We start from the raw sequence: 15934 nt of genomic DNA, 5'->3' as shown, positions 1-15934 counted from the left end.
ACCGGGGAGGCAGCATCTATGGAAAAATAAACTTTGACTAACTTTTGTGTCTAAGATCATTCATCGAAATTGGGAAAGCGAATGAACAAGGTAGCAAATATAGTGGGAGAGCGATGGGTAGAACAAGGGACTATCTCATAGTGTGTGCATCCAGGTTTTCTAATGACACAAAACTGGGTGGCAGTGTGGATTGCGAGTTGGGTGCATAATAGTTTGGGGGAGGATATTGACAGGTTCAGTGAATGAGCACAGATGTGGCAGATCCACTTTGGTGGAAAAAGTTGACAAGCAGTGTATTTTTTTTAAATGATGAGAGATTGAAATGTATTGGTGTTCAGAGGGCCCTGAGCTTTCGTGTACAAAATCAACTGAATGGTAATGTACAGCAACAATATGAAAGAAAGATGGTGCATTAGCTTTTATTGCAAGAGGATTTGAATACAAGGCCGGTGAAATGCTGTTCCAATTATATAGAACCCTGGTGAGATTGCACCTGGAATATTGTGTACAAATTTGATCTCCCTAACTGAGGAAGGATATATTTGCACTGGAGGAAATACAATGAAATTTCACCAGATTGATTCCAGGGATACAAAATTTGTTGTATGAGGTGAGCTCATCCGGTACTCTCATGAGATTCCAAAAAAGAGAGATGATCTAATTGAAATATACAAAATTATTAAGGAGCCTGACTGAATAAATGCAGTGGTACACAAAAATGCTGGAGAAACTCTGCAGGTGCAGCAGCATCTATGGAGCGAAGGAAATAGGCAACATTTCGGGCCGAAACCCTTCTTCAGGCTGATGGGGGGGTGGCGGGGAGAAGAAAGGAAAAAGGAGGAGGAAGAGCCCGAGGGCTGAGGGATGGGAGGAGACAGCCCGAGGGCTGAGGAAGGGGAGGAGACAGCAAGGGCTAACAAAATTGGGAGAATTCAATGATCATGCCCGCAGGATGCAGCCTCCTCAAGCGGAATATGAGGTGCTGTTCCTCCAATTTCCGGCGTTGCTCACTCTGGCCATGGAGGAGACCCAGGGCAGAGAGGTCGGACGGAGAATGGGAGGGGGAGTTGAAGTGCTGAAATGCAGTTATGGTGTTTCTAATAAGTAGTCATAGTCTCAAAATAAGTGATCATCCATTCTAGATATGTGAGAAGAAATGTATTCTCTACTCTGAGTGTGGTAGGTATAGGGAATGAGCTGCCAGGGAGGTAGTTGAGGCAGGTACTATGAGAACATTTATAAGGTATTTGGACAGGTACATGGATAGGAAAAGTTTAGAGGGATATGGAGCAATGACGGGCAAGTAGAACTAGTGTTGATGTTGCATATTGGTTGGTATGGGCAAGTTGGGCCGACGGGTCTGTTTCCGTGCTGAATGACTCTATCAGCAAGTAGTGAATCTTTAGAAGTACCCAAAAGGGCTGTGGAGACTGGGTGGCTCAGTATATCTAAGAGAGAGATCAGTAAATTGCAGATATTAAGGGAGTCAAGGGGAAAATGGTTACTGCAGGAAAATGGCACTGAAGTAAATGATTAGCCACGATGTTCCTAAATGGTGGAGCACCTTAAGTTCTACATCTTAAGTTCCCTGCACACCCCTTAACTTAAATTGCCTCAACAACACCACCCTTGAAGTTCAGTGTGCTTGACCTGTCAGCCAAGGAAAACATTCCAAATATTTTCACACAGAATAGTGACATCCAGTTCAAGTTTCCATCATCCAACAACTCACTTTACCTTGGAATCCATCAGATGCACCTTTCTGGCAAGCAAACCTCAAGGGTACAGAGACCAATCTGGACACTGAATGTTCGGTGTGGTTTTGCCAGTCATTTACAATGGCATAAATATTTCATTCCATCGCTGCACAACAATTATTTCTGTTTCAAATGTGACAACATGAAAATCTTTCTGAATATCGATATTTAAACGTTTTCAAGTGATCGTCCCAAGGTTAACTTAATATGTTCTCACATAATGTTCAATTTACACCTATCATTATTCAGCACCAGCCGCTGAATGTTGACATCATATAATCCCTACCAGAGAAAGTGAGATTGTATTAATGCTATTTTCCTTGTGTAAATGAAAGTAAAACGGAAAAGTGGACAATGAAGACATTGCCACTCACACCCGAGTACCTCAGCTACAATTGCATCACAGCTCAATTTTCTAGCTTTTAATTTACTCATGTCGAGTCATCAGTATTGTAATGAGGTGAGACAGGACAATAGAAATTGAGCCCTTACAGTGTGTGAATGCATGCGTTCTTGTTAGTCACTCCTTCACCACGCTCCCGAAACAATCAGTGTTAGGTCTGACTACACTGCAGTGCAGAGACTCTTATCTCCTCTACATGTACAGTTAGCAGCACAGCTGAAATACATTTATTAAATACTTCAATTTGACTGAAATCAGTGGAGCTTTTAAAATATTAACTGGAGAAGATTACATAATTAAGATAATCACACTTTAAAGTGCAAAAAGCTTATGGAACTGCCCAAAATAGTCAAAGTGCTTAATATGTGTAAATGGTGCCTTTATAATTGATGTCTAGGGTAATGGAGAGTAGATATGGGAAATTGTTTAGTACAGGCGGCTGCATACCATAAACATTGGTGACATAATTGCTGGGGACTACATTAAAAAGGGTTCAGAGAAGCAAAGGAATTACTAAAGGACTTTGGGGAGTAGGTTATGAAGACAGATTTATAAGATTGATTTTTTTTTCAGGAAATTGAGAGAAACACTTAATTCAGCTGCAATAATAACTCAAATAACCAGATAACTGCAATATCTATTTAATTTAGACTATGAAAACAAATCACTGAATGTGTTCAACATAGAACAGTACAGCACAGGAAGAGGACTGTCTGAAGGAGGGTCTCGACCTGAAACGTCACCCATTCCTTCTCTCCAGAGATGCTGCCTGTCCCACTGAGTTACTCCATTATTTTGGGTCTCTCTTTGGTTTAAACCAGCATCTGCAGTTCCTTCGTACACAGGAGTAGGACCTTTGGCTCCCAATACCTGTGCCTTACATGATGCCAAGATCAAATCCTATCTGCCTGCACATAATCCATATCCTTCCATTCCTTGCATATCCATATGCCTATTCAACTGTCTCTTAGATGCCACTATTGTACATGCCACCACCACCACCACCCTGACAGCGTATACCAGGCACTCACCACGTGCGTTAAATTAACAACATTAACCAAACTTTCCCCTACTGCCCAACCCCCATCGCCAGTGTTCCAGACTCAGCCACAGATTCCGAGAAAATCTTGCGTTTCACTGGGCCAGATGTCTTGCCGCCCAGCCAGCCAGTTGAATTGAAAATTCTGCCAATGCAAAGACTGGGGGACTTCATTTGCCATCGAACATTGTGAAGCAAGGACCATGACAGTGAGTGGTGGTCAGTTCAGTGTGTGAGACCGACCTTGATAGCAAATGTGGCCAGTTTAGTGATGGGTGTATAGGCCAATCTTGATAGTGAGTAGGATGATAGCGAATGGTATGTTAGCGTTCATAGCAAAAGGATTTGAGTATAGGAGCAGGGAGGTTCTACTGCAGTTGTACAGGGTCTTGGTGAGACCACACCTGGAGTATTGCATACAATTTTGGTCTCCTAATCTGAAGAAAGACATTCTTGCCATAGAGGGAGTACAGAGAAGGTTCACCAGACGGATTCCTGGGATGTCAGGACTTTCATATGAAGAAAGACTGGATAGACTCGGCTTGTACTCGCTAGAATTTAGAAGATTGAAGGGGGATCTTATAGAAACTTACAAAATTCTTAAGGGGTTGGACAGGCTAGATGCAGGAAGATTGTTCCCGATGTTGGGGAAGTCCAGAACAAGGGGTCACAGTTTAAGGATAAGGGGGAAATCTTTTAGGACCGAGATGAGGAAAACATTTTTCACACAGAGAGTGGTGAATCTCTGGAATTCTCTGCCACAGAAGGTAGCTGAGGCCAGTTCAATGGCTATATTTAAGAGGGAGTCAGATGTGGCCCTTGTGGCTAAAGGGATCAGGGGGTATGGAGAGAAGGCAGGTACAGGGTACTGAGTTGGATGATCAGCCATGATCATATTGAATGACGGTGCAGGCTCGAAGGGCCGAATGGCCTACTCCTGCACCAATTTTCTATGTTTCTATGATTTCAGTGATCAGTGTGTGGGACCGACCTTAACAGTGTAAAAAACACAAACAGCTGGAGTGATCTGAAACGGCACCTATCCATGTTCTCCAGAGATGCTACATGACCCACCGAGCCACTTCAGCACCTTGTGTTTTTGCCTCAAATTTCCAGCATCTGCAGTTCCTTGTGTATACTTGACAACAAGTGTGGTCAGTTCACTAACTAGCCAGCAATTAGGCTTCTTCTGACTGATAATTAAGGCATGTCCTGTCAGTTAGTCATCAACAGGTATTCCAAGGTTCAGAAAATCAAAGCTAACTTTAAAAACCTCATCACAAGGTCAAAGAACATATGGGTTCAATGATGTTGAAATATTATACTAAATACCTCTCCATTTTACTTCGGAGTCATGTGAGTGACTACGTGAAGTCCCCGCCAGCACGCATGCACGTCATATCGTCTCTTGCATTGCGCAACGACAGGCTGGTGGTGCGCTGCTCCAACAGCTCAAACCTGAAGGTAAGTTTTTAACTTCTCTTTTTATTGCAGGAAGCTTTCAGAGCTCCTGCTGGAGGTCCAGGGTCGGAACCTCAGCTATGGGGACCGTGTAAAAGGCCGTGGGTAGAACCGTGCTTGGGGAAATCCTCAGCTACGGGGACCATGTGGAAGACACGGCTATGACCGCAGAAGAGCTGGTAGCCGGCGGCGAATTCAAGCTATGGCTGCCCGAGGAGGGTAAGAGTTAAATCAGGAGTCTGAAAGGCCTAGACTGAAGTTAGGCCAGGAGGGTCCCCTCCGACATGGGTTCGTCCTCGGACGTTTTACCCATCCTGATATGGCCATGGAGGAGCCAAATCAGCGCAGGTCTCTTCGAGAGCCCGCTGCAGCACCCTTTTCAGGGCTGCCTACAAAACTCCCTTCTGTGAAGGTGAGTGCGAGGGGTCATTTAGCAACTGACTCTGACCTCGGAAACATGTCCGGCGAACAGGTGCCGGCTGGGAGATACCATGCACCTGGAAAGACATGGGGTCAACATATACCAGCAGCCCTACGCTCCAATCAAGAACGAAAATCAAACCCGCATCGGGGGCGTTTTGGGCTTACCATAAAACCACCGATAACCATGAAGGAAGGTGGCTCTGATTCTTTCCGAAATATGGGTTTGTGAACCATTTACAAGAAGGTAATATTTACACTTTGTTTGTACGGATGAGATTAGTTTATACTGCACAGTACACAAGCGAGACAGTCTCTGAAATATGAGGCAGGCTCACTATTATGGCAGATGTGGCCTGTTCATTATCAACAAGCTCAACTCGCATGTGCAGTATAGACGTTTCTGAAAAGGAAACTTCGTGACTATTTAATTTCCATGGGGTTAGTTTTTATTCACAGGGCACCGAAAATATCTGAAATTTAACTGGATGGGGCAATGATACAGTTAAAAACATTGCAAAATGGGCTAACTTCAGCTCCTGGGTTATTTACTAACTACTAAAACTAGTGCTTCGGCTGCTCAGAGCTACAAAACATTGTTAAGAACTATCTGGATATTTTAAACACTGTATTTTGCTAATTTAGCTGTATCAGCCACAAAACTTATTTGAGAAATTGGGGTTCTCATCCGTCCAGTTAAATTTAAGTTGATACCAACTGAAATTATTGATTGTTGGGATTTACCTTTAACTCTATTAATCGACTGGGACTCCGCCCTGAGGCAAGGGATTGGAATTAATTGAAGCCTGTAACAAACCTTGTTATTATCAAACAGCCTTCTATTCATCATGTGTAATTGACAATATATATTGGCTTTCAGTTGTGCTATTTGGGCCTTTGCACAATCAGTACTATACAGCATGCAAAAGAAGTAAGCCCTCAAGTACCATGTGGTCATTGTTATCAGCCCTATGCTATTCCCAGCTTAAACTACCATAATCACCATGGTGGACGGACAGTATTCAGCATCTTTCCACTAACTTTTCATCAGTAAATCTTCAGTTAAATTACAAACTGATGCTATTGCTCAGGCTGTGAAATTGCTCATACCATCTCTAGTTACAGAGGTGGATGGGAGAGTTACCAATTCTTCAGTTATATGGTATCAACTACCTATAGACACTGGGTGCATTCTGCGGATTAAAGGTTTGTGCGAATATGCCAAATCTGCATGCTCTAGTCCAAGTTGATATACTTTGGTGGTGGTAAATGTTAATCACATGGGTGCAAACAAGTCAAAGTATCCGGTGATAGTTTACCTAACCTCATTAGAGTACGCAATATGGGTGTTGGATCACAAAGTATTAAAATACATTGTGAACATTAAAGACCGAGATGCTTGCATCCAGGCTCAATCACCAGTTGCAAAAAAAATGTGGTATATCAGTAGTGATGGTTACATTCTCGCTACACTAGGGAGGAATGTTTTTCTCCATTTCTGCCTCATCAGACGAGTTTGCAAAATTCAGCAAGTTCCCGCCTCAGGCATTTTTCATAGTGCCTGCCGGGCTTAGACAGCCATGGTTCCCACTGATGTGGGGAATGATAGAACCTTATATGGTTGTTTCTAGACACAAAAGTTGCTGGTTTAGCCGTGACACGGGAAACCATCCTCAGCATGATATAATCAATTCATTGACTTATAGACCCTGAGAAGACCGTTCCTGTGGCTCGGGTTGTTAAACCAACCATGAACGTGCTCACTGCAGGTCGGAGGGATAGCATCAAAAAATACCAGTATTTCCTCATAAGGAGATGGGAGGTATTTGTTTTATGCTTATATTACATAATTCGGCACGGATGACTGACGTCTTGTAGTTCAGGCTCATATGAGGGCTTGACAATCATGATTAAAGTGCCTTTTCATGATATTGGCTGGGAGGAGCAGAACCCACTCTGTCGGGTCTCACCCTCTGAGATTTAGATTATGAAGGATATCTGCAACTCGAAACCTCCCAGGCCTAGGGACGCCGAGATATGGGGTGTTAACATTGTGCTATGTCGTGTCGCTGGTGGGCTCCAGCTACATCCCTGTCCTTGGTCTAACTCACTTACAAGTGGTTATGCTCGAAGTGCTGCATGCAGCGCAACGGGTCCAGTCATTGCATAAACGGTGACTGGACAGGATGATTATATCTGCAGGCTGAATAACACTTATGACTTAGACAAGCAGAATAGACCAGGGGCACCAAGTCTCAAACTAGATGTTCACATATCCCATGAACCTTCGATTCTGTATGGTCACACATCTACACCAGAATGTTAAGGTCACTAAGAGCCTTAGAGATTCTGATCTAGCAATGTTGTTAGTTACATTTAGCCTCATAAGGAGATATCACTACAGACCATCTCCAGGTGGTTATGGGTCTGCCTTATACAGGAGTAAACACTGACATTTCATGTCTCACTCCACCAAGGCTGCAACAACCTCAGCAGCAGGGTTATGGAAGTTAGCGGGACCACATCCTAACGATTGCAGGATGGTCAAACTAGCGATCTTTCACACATTTAGTACTAACCCATTGCCAGATCAGGGGTATTTACCAACTCTATGTTAGGTTCTGTTCATAGTTCCTTCCGGTTGAGGGAGGTTACTATTATCATTATCATGTCTAAATACGTTAACACACTTCCTCCTTTGGTCAACTACGGCAGTGTGTGAGGCAGGGACTCATTCCACGGCATGGAATCACAGATCATTTAAAATCTTCACGTAGTCACTCATGTGACTTCGAAGTAAAATAGTAAGAGTAAATGAGAACTTACCAGTTTGAAGTTCGATCTTTATTTTATGAGGAGTTACGTCGAGGGATTATGTGCCCTCCACGTCCACCCTCCATCATAAAGGTCAACTGGTATTCTAGTTTCTCTTATCTTACTATGTTTATTTCATCTACTGTTGTCTGTGATTTCACACCGCTGCTTTGAAGATTGACGCGCATGCGTGCTGGCGGGGTCCTCACGTAATCCCTCGACGTAACCCCTCATAAAATAAAGATCAAACTTCAAACTGGTAAGTTCTTGTTTAATCTTAGTATTCACATTGTCCTTTTTTTGAGATTCATTGGTTAGAGTTACATTATGCAATGTGTTTTATTCAACATGGTATCAGCAAATGGAGTAGTGCAGCTTCTGCTGCGAAACACTATTATCACATAAAATAAACCACATCGTACACTTCAAAGCTTCAGCAACCCGCAGCTTGATTTATCACCAAGAAATAATTATTTCTACTATAGCGCATTTAAAGTTATAGAATTACATTAATAAGTTAAGACCACAATGGGCTAAAGTGTATACTTTTTTAAATCACAAAGAAGCTCTGATTTGAAACTAATTGCTTCTTACATTCTCCATTGAGAACAATAAGATATTGGTTTTGGCATTATAACTTCATTTTTATAGAAAATGTTAATATTTAATCTATTCTGTGTGATGAGAACAGCAGTAGACAGTTGAAACATCAAATAGTGGAAGACCTGGATAGGGTGGATGTGCAGTGGATGTTTCCACTGGTAGGGGAGCCACAGCCTCAGAATAATAAGACGTGACTTTGGAAATGAGATGTAGAGAAATTTCTTTATGTTAGAGGGTAGTGAATCTGTAGAATTCATTGCCACATAAGGCTGTGGAGGCCAAGTCAATGGATATTTTTACAGTGGAGATTGATAAATTCTTGGCTAGTACGGGTGTCAGGGGTTAAGGAGAGAAGGCCGGAGAATGGGGTTGAAAGGGAAAGATAGATCAGCCATGATTGAATGGTGGAGTACACGTGGTGGGCCAAATAGCCTAATTCTGTCCTCTAACTTATGAAAATTATAATGGAAACTCCTGTTGTTGTTCTGGCCAGGTTGATGTCGTGATCGTACTTGGTGGCCTTGCTGGACGCTTTGACCAGATCATGGCCAGTGTGGAGACTCTCTTTCATGCTACAAAGATGACAAAGATGCCCGTTGTGATCATTCAAGAAACGTCCCTGGCATATTTACTTCAGTCTGTAAGTGTTCAACTTTACCTGTAAATTGTTCCTTTGAGCAAGTAGATTGGCAAAAAAACTTCTGTGAAGTGCTTTTTGTCAGAAATGCTTAGATTTTTCATTGATGGTGGTTATTATAAGCAGTGGTGAATTATTCTTCGTGTCCATGCTCTTCAATGGTGTAATCTGCCTATGATCAATGATTTTAAGAAAACCAAACCACTGAAAAAAGTATGATTCAAAAGCCTTTGCTGACATGATTTGGTGAGAACATTGAACATCTGAATGGCAGAGATAACTTGGAGAAAAGCGATAAGGTTGGATTTGATGGTACAAAGAAGCTATCAGTAATTCCATATAATAGAAAAATGGACAAAACAGCAATTTGTACTGTGATTCTAGTGGAATTGCAAAATTTTTACTAACTTGCACTGAGCTTGCCTCAACTGCGGTTGCCATGACAAAAATTACATTGGACATATATGAAATAAAGCTAATTGGTGAATGGGAGGGGGGGAAGGGAGGGGGGGAGAAGGGGGGGGAAGAAGTGGGGAAGAAGGGGGGGGAAGGGGGGGAGAGAATGGGGGGGGGGGGGAGAGAAGGGAGGGGGGAGAGAAGGGAGGGAGGATAGAAGGGAGAGAGGGGAGGGAGGAGAGGAGGGAGAGAAGGGCAGAGAGAGAGGGGGGGGGAGGGGGGGGGGAGAGGGGGGGGGGGGGGGAGAGAGGGGGAGGGGGGGGGAGGATAGGGGGGGGGGAGGGGAGGGGGGCCACTGGCGAGAGTGGGGGGGGGGGGAAGAGGGGGGGGGGGGGGAGGGGGGGGGGGGGGGGGAGAAGGGGGGGAGACACTTTAAAGAAGCCAGACAACTTATAATAGAATAGAATAGAATAGAATGCAATTTATTCATTCAAACCTAGGTTTGATCGAAATATCATTTCTACAGTTTTTTTTTACATTACAAAACAATCCAAGACCCACACTTAACCCAGTTTACATAAACATCCATCACAGTGAGTCTCCAACATCTCCTCACTGTGATGGAAGGCAAAGTCTTTATCTCTTCCCTTTGTTCCTTCTCCCATGGTCCAGCAGTCCAACTGCAGTGTCGAGGCGAACTGGGGCTCCAATGTTAAAGCCCCCGGGGGGCGATGGTAAGTTCTGAGGCCGTTTAAGCCACGCCGAGCGATGTTAGGCACGGCTCCATGTCCTTAAACCCGCGATTCCAGCGGGAGAAGTCGCCGTTACGGAGCTCGGAAAAGTGGTCTCCCACCAGGGACCTGCGAGCTCCCGATGTTCCCGTCCACCGGGTCTGTGGCCGGTGCCTCCGAACTCCAAAAGTCGGGTCGCAGCCGCAGGCCACCACAGCTCTTCCCACTCCGAAGTTGGCCAGCTCCGCGATGTCAGTTCCGCAGGCTCTGCAACTGGAGCCCTCAGGTTAGTCCCGGCCGGAGGTCGCCGCTGGCTACACGATGTTAGGCCCAACGACATCCGAGACCCGACAGGGAATAGTCGGGTCCCCGCACAGGGAAGAGTTTTAAACGGTTTCCCCCACAGTCCCACCCCCCACCACCCCCCACATATACACAGCTAAAAAAATAAAAATAAAAACTGACTCAAAGACATACATTTAACAAGACAAAAATAAAAAAAGACAGACGACTGTAGTTGAGCCGCTGCCGTTAGGCGCCGCCACTGTACCAAGTATCTAATGAAGTTTAGCGGGCATTTTATCTATCGGTCGGTTTTCCTTGGTCCTGAAAACTCCAATGAGCCAATTAATGCCCGGTCAGTGAAGGAAATTGCCTACGGCTGCCCTCGACTGCTTGTAACTAAATAGCTACCCCACTCCACCACACTATGAGTTAAAAAGAACCATGCCGACCAATATTTATTCGCTGAACCATTTTCAACATGCTGGAAACTTTTCAGCGACCTAGCTGAGCCCACGAGTATTCGGGAACTTCCTTCGAGCACGAAGGAGAGTTCCAGTGACCTCATAGGACCTCCTAGGACCACGTGTCAACCATGCTGCGAGTTTGAGTCGAGGGCAAGCTCTTCTAAACTCACAGATTAGGTCGCCGAAGTGGGACAGCCCCTTAACAATCAGAGAGTGGTGAATTTATAATGGGAAACAAATAAATGGCAGAACAAGTACGAGTACTTGTAAACGAGTACTTGTAAACTAATACTTTCGTTCTGCCTTCACTAAGGAAGACACGAACAATTTCTCAAAAATACTAGAGGATCGAGGATCTAGCGGGAGGGAGGAACTGGAATCCACATTAGTCAGGAAACATAGAACATAGAAAAATGGGTGCAGGTGTAGGCCATTCGGCCCTTCGAGCCAGCACCGCCATTCAATATGATCATGGTTGTTCATCTATAATCAGTACCCTGTTCCTGCTACCCCGTTTCCTCACCTCCCTTGATTCCTTTAGCCCTAAGAGCTAAATCCAACTCTCTCTTGATTTAGTCTTAAGTAAACTGTTGGGACTGAAGGCAGATAAATCCCCAGGGCCTGATGGTCTGCATCTCAGAATACTCAAGGAGGTGGCCCTAGAAATTGTGGATGCATTGGTGATCATTTCGCAATGTTTTCTCAACTTTGGATCAGTTCCTGTGGACTGAAGGGTAACCAATGTAACCCCACTTTTTAAGAAAGGAGGGAGAGAGAAATCGGGGAATTATTGACCAGTTAGCCATACATTGGTAGTGGTGAAGATGCTTGAGTCGATTATTAAAGATTTAATAGCAGCACATTGGGATCAGTCGAAGTCAGCATGGATTTATGAAGGGGAAATCATGCTTGATTAATTTTCTGGAATTTTCTGAGCATGTAACAAGTAGAATGGATAAGGGAGAGCCAGTAGATGTGGTTTATCTGGACTTTCAAAAAGCTTTTGACCAGGTCTCACACAGAAATTAGTGTGCAAAATTAGAGGACATGGTATTTGAGGTAGGGTATTGACATGGATAGAGAACTGGTTGGCAGAGTAGGAATTAACAGGTCCTTTTCAGAATGGCAGGCAATGGCTAGCGTGGTGCCACAAGGCTCGGTGCCAGGACCCCAGTTATTTACAATATATATTAACTGTTTAGACAAGGGAATTAAATGTAACATCTCCAAGTTTGCAGATGACACAAAGCTTAGGTGGCAGTGTGGGCTGAGATGAGCATGCTATGAGGCTGCAGGGTGACTTGGATAGGTTGGGCGAGTGGGAAAATGCATGGCAGATGCAGTGTAATGTGGATAAACGTGAGGTTATCCAATTTGGTGGCAAGAACAGGAAGGCAGATTATTATCTGAATGGTGTCAGATTAGGAAAAGGGGAGGTGCAACAAGACCTGGGTGTGTTTGTACATCAGTCACTGAAAGTAAGCATGCAGGTACAGCAGACAGTGAAGAAAACTAATGGCATGTTGGCCTTTGAGTTTAGAAGCAAGGAGGTTCTACTGCAGTTGGACAGGGCCCTGGTGAGACCGCACCTGGACTATTGTGTGCAATTTTGGTCTCCTAATTTGAGAAAGGACATTATTACAATTGAGGGATTGACGTGTAGGTTCAGAAGAGTAATTCCTGGGATGGCGGGACTGACATGATGAAAGAATGGGTCGACTGGGCTTGTATCCACTGGAATTTAGAAGGATGGGAGGGGATTTTATAGAATCATAAAATTCTTAAGGGATTGGACAGGCTAGATGCAGGAAAATTGTTCCTGATGTTGGGGGTGTCCAGAACCAGGCGTCACCGTTTAAGAATAAGGGGTAGGCCATTTAGGACTGAGATTTTCACCCAGAGAGTTGTGAATCTGTGGAATTCTCTGCCACAGAAGACAGTGGAGGCCAATTTGATGGATGTTATCAAGAGAGAGTTAAATTTGGCACTTAGGGCTAAAAGAATCAACAAAATATGGGGACAAAGCAGGAACTTGGTACTGATTTTGGATGATCAGCCATGCTCATATTGAATGGCGGTGCTGGCTGGAAGGGCCGAATGATCTACTCCTGCACCTATTGTTCTATGTTTCTATCGTGAAGGGTGGGTTTTGGTGAGAAATGCAGGAAAGATTCTATTTGGAAATAAGCTAATTGCCAAATAGAAGTAAGAAAACTTAAATTGCTACCAACATTGCCCTGCAGCGTAGTCCGAAGAAGGGCACTGACCCAAAACATCGCCTGTCCATTCCCTCCACAGATGCTGCCTGACCTGCTGAGTTCCTCCATCACTGTGTTTTTCTCAAGATTCCAGCATCTGCAGGTCTTTTCGTCTCCTAGGAATAATAAGTTGTTCAGTTCCGTTACTTCTCTGCTACAACCATAGAAATACATAGAAATATTGATGAAATTCAAGATCTCTCATTCACTCTAATATTTCCATCTCAATTCTGATGAAAACTCTCTATGTTCAATAAAACAGTCCCTTGTGGCTGGAAATGTTTGCTGACCTATGTTTGTGTAATGTTCAGTCATCTGTCTGATTAAATAGTTACCAATGTGAATGTATATAAATGCAATATAAAAAGAAAAAAAAGTTGAAAGTGTGGAAAGGAAATCTCAAACAGTGATTGATCTCTGAAGCAATGAATCCCATTGATATCAATAATAAGGTGCAGACTTTCTCTTCAATAGAATTTTCTTGGCTGATGTCCAAAACTGTAAACAATAAGGAACAGCATAGTGTAGGATTTGCAATTGCAAGAAATATACCGGGGATTTTGTGATGGAAACAGAAATTTTATGAAAATCAGCCAATTGCATCAAATTGTCAAGATGTAATGTATTTTTTTACTTCTTTCATTTCCGATTTTGGTCTGTATTTATTTCTGTTCAAAGCTCACCATTTTTTTAGGTTCTATAAGCCAATGCAAAATAGTACACTTGCTGGATTTTGGAAATTAACAGAAAATGTTAGAAATGCTCAGAATTCATGAGATTGGATGAAAGTTGGTTGGCTTTGAACATTGACTTTGTATCACTCTCCACAATGCTGCTGCTTGGCCCTGCTGAGTAACCCTAACTTTTTGTGTTTTACTCAAAATACGAAGTGCTGGAGTAACTCAATGGGCCATGCAGCATCTGTGGAGGAAATGTGTTCCCTGCACAGGCGTTGCCTGATCCGGTGAGTTGCTGCACCAATTTGTGTTTTGCTCAAATTTTCAGTTTTTGCATTTACTGTTCTGTTTTCTGTATTACTGTGATTCTTTTAGTGTCAGAGCGATAAGCCAGCACATTTTAAAGGGAGAGCTTTCAATCCATAACTATTCTGTTGTCGCTGTATTGTGGGCTTCCAAAACTATGGTGAAGTTTAACTGTTAAATAGTCCAGTGCCTTGAAAGTAATGAATACTGCTTTTGTTTTCTGGTTTTTGACTGACCAAAAAAAACAGTTTTAGGTTAATGCCACTGAACTGGAAAATGGCGACTGTTATTTAAAAAAAAGATGCAAAACAAAACTTGCTAGAGGAATTCAGTGGATCAAGGAGCATCTAAGGAGTGAAATTGACAACTGACATTTTGGGTCAGAACCCTTCTTCAGGCTGATGAAAGGTCTTGACCCAAAACCTTGTTGATCAATTTCTCTCCACAAATGTAGTTTTGTTTTTTGCTTGGGATTGCAGAATCTGCAGTTTCTTGTCTCCTATTTCCTGCTCCACTGCAAAGTCCCCTACCCCAAGTATGCCGACTTTGGTAGAAGTTCTCCTCCTCTCTCTGATGGGAGTTCCAAGAGACTCTCTTTCAATTGTCCCCTCTGCGATTCCGACAGTGCTCCTGCTCTTTGACCATGTTCTGACCCAGAAGCATTTGAAGAAGGGTTAGGACCCGAAACGTCAACTGTCCATTTCCCTCCGCAGGTGCTGAATTCCGCCAGTTCACTATGTGCTAGAGATTCTACAATCTGCAGCCGTTTGTATCTCTTACAATGTTTAATGATACGTCTATTTGCTGATAATTGCTTCTGAAAATATTTAAAGATAGTATTACATCATGCCTTGACATGGTTAATAGTGGAAAGGTCCACATGTGTTTAGAGTCAGAGCTTTGATGATGTAATGCCCCTGTCCCACTTAGGAAACCTGAACGGAAACCTCTGGAGACTTTGCGCCCCACCCAAGGTTTCCGTGCAGTTCCCGGAGGTTTTTGTCAGTCTCGCTACCTGCTTCCACTACGTGCAACCACCTGCAACCTCCGGGAACCACACGGAAACCTTGGGTGGGGTTTCCGTTCAGGTTTCCTAAGTGGGACAGGGGCATAATAGTCATACTGCTATACAGCACAGATAGAGCCCCTTTGACCCAACTCATTCATGCCACCTAGTTGCGTGATTGAGCTAGTCCCGATTTGATTGATTGAAAGACACAACATGGAAACAGGCCCTTTGACCCACCGAGTCCACTCATAACAATTTATAACCCATTCATGCAAATTCAATGTTGTCCCACTTTCACATCAACTACCGACACACTAAGGACAATTTCACAGGCCAATTAGCCTCCAAACTAGCACATCTTTGGGATGGAGGAAACCCACAAGGTCACAGGAAGAATGTGCAAACTCCAAACAGATAGCACCTGAGGTCAAGATTAAACCTGGGTCTCTGGCGCGATGAGGCAGCTGCTATATCAGCTGTGCTACTATGCTGCCCTGCCCCATGTCTCTCAAACATACTTCTATTCCTGCACCTACCTGTCCAAGTGTCCTTTAAATGTCATTATTATACCTGCCTCTCCTTGTTCTTCTGGCAGCTTTTTCCATATAAATACCAAAATATTGTGACTATATGTCCTATATGATTTTATATGGATCGAGACTCCAAGGAAAAAA

The 15934-nt window shown here is 43.6% G+C and overlaps 1 protein-coding gene across 5 annotated transcripts in view; it reads left to right on the top strand.

Moving 5' to 3' along the window:
• tpk1 (thiamin pyrophosphokinase 1) overlaps window positions 1-15934 on the top strand; it is a 349575-nt gene that overhangs the window by 174540 nt on the left and 159101 nt on the right. For all 5 annotated transcript variants that reach the window (XM_055656935.1, XM_055656952.1, XM_055656943.1 and 2 more), the window contains one exon: window positions 8991-9137. In XM_055656935.1, the coding sequence (XP_055512910.1) occupies window positions 8991-9137 (147 nt within the window). The remainder of the gene's footprint in view (window positions 1-8990; window positions 9138-15934) is intronic.

This window comes from Leucoraja erinacea, chromosome 2, assembly GCF_028641065.1.
Source record: "Leucoraja erinacea ecotype New England chromosome 2, Leri_hhj_1, whole genome shotgun sequence".
Classification (NCBI taxonomy): domain Eukaryota; kingdom Metazoa; phylum Chordata; class Chondrichthyes; order Rajiformes; family Rajidae; genus Leucoraja; species Leucoraja erinaceus.
Note: the sequence above shows the minus strand (reverse complement) of the source record. Positions and strands in the feature narration are given on the sequence as shown.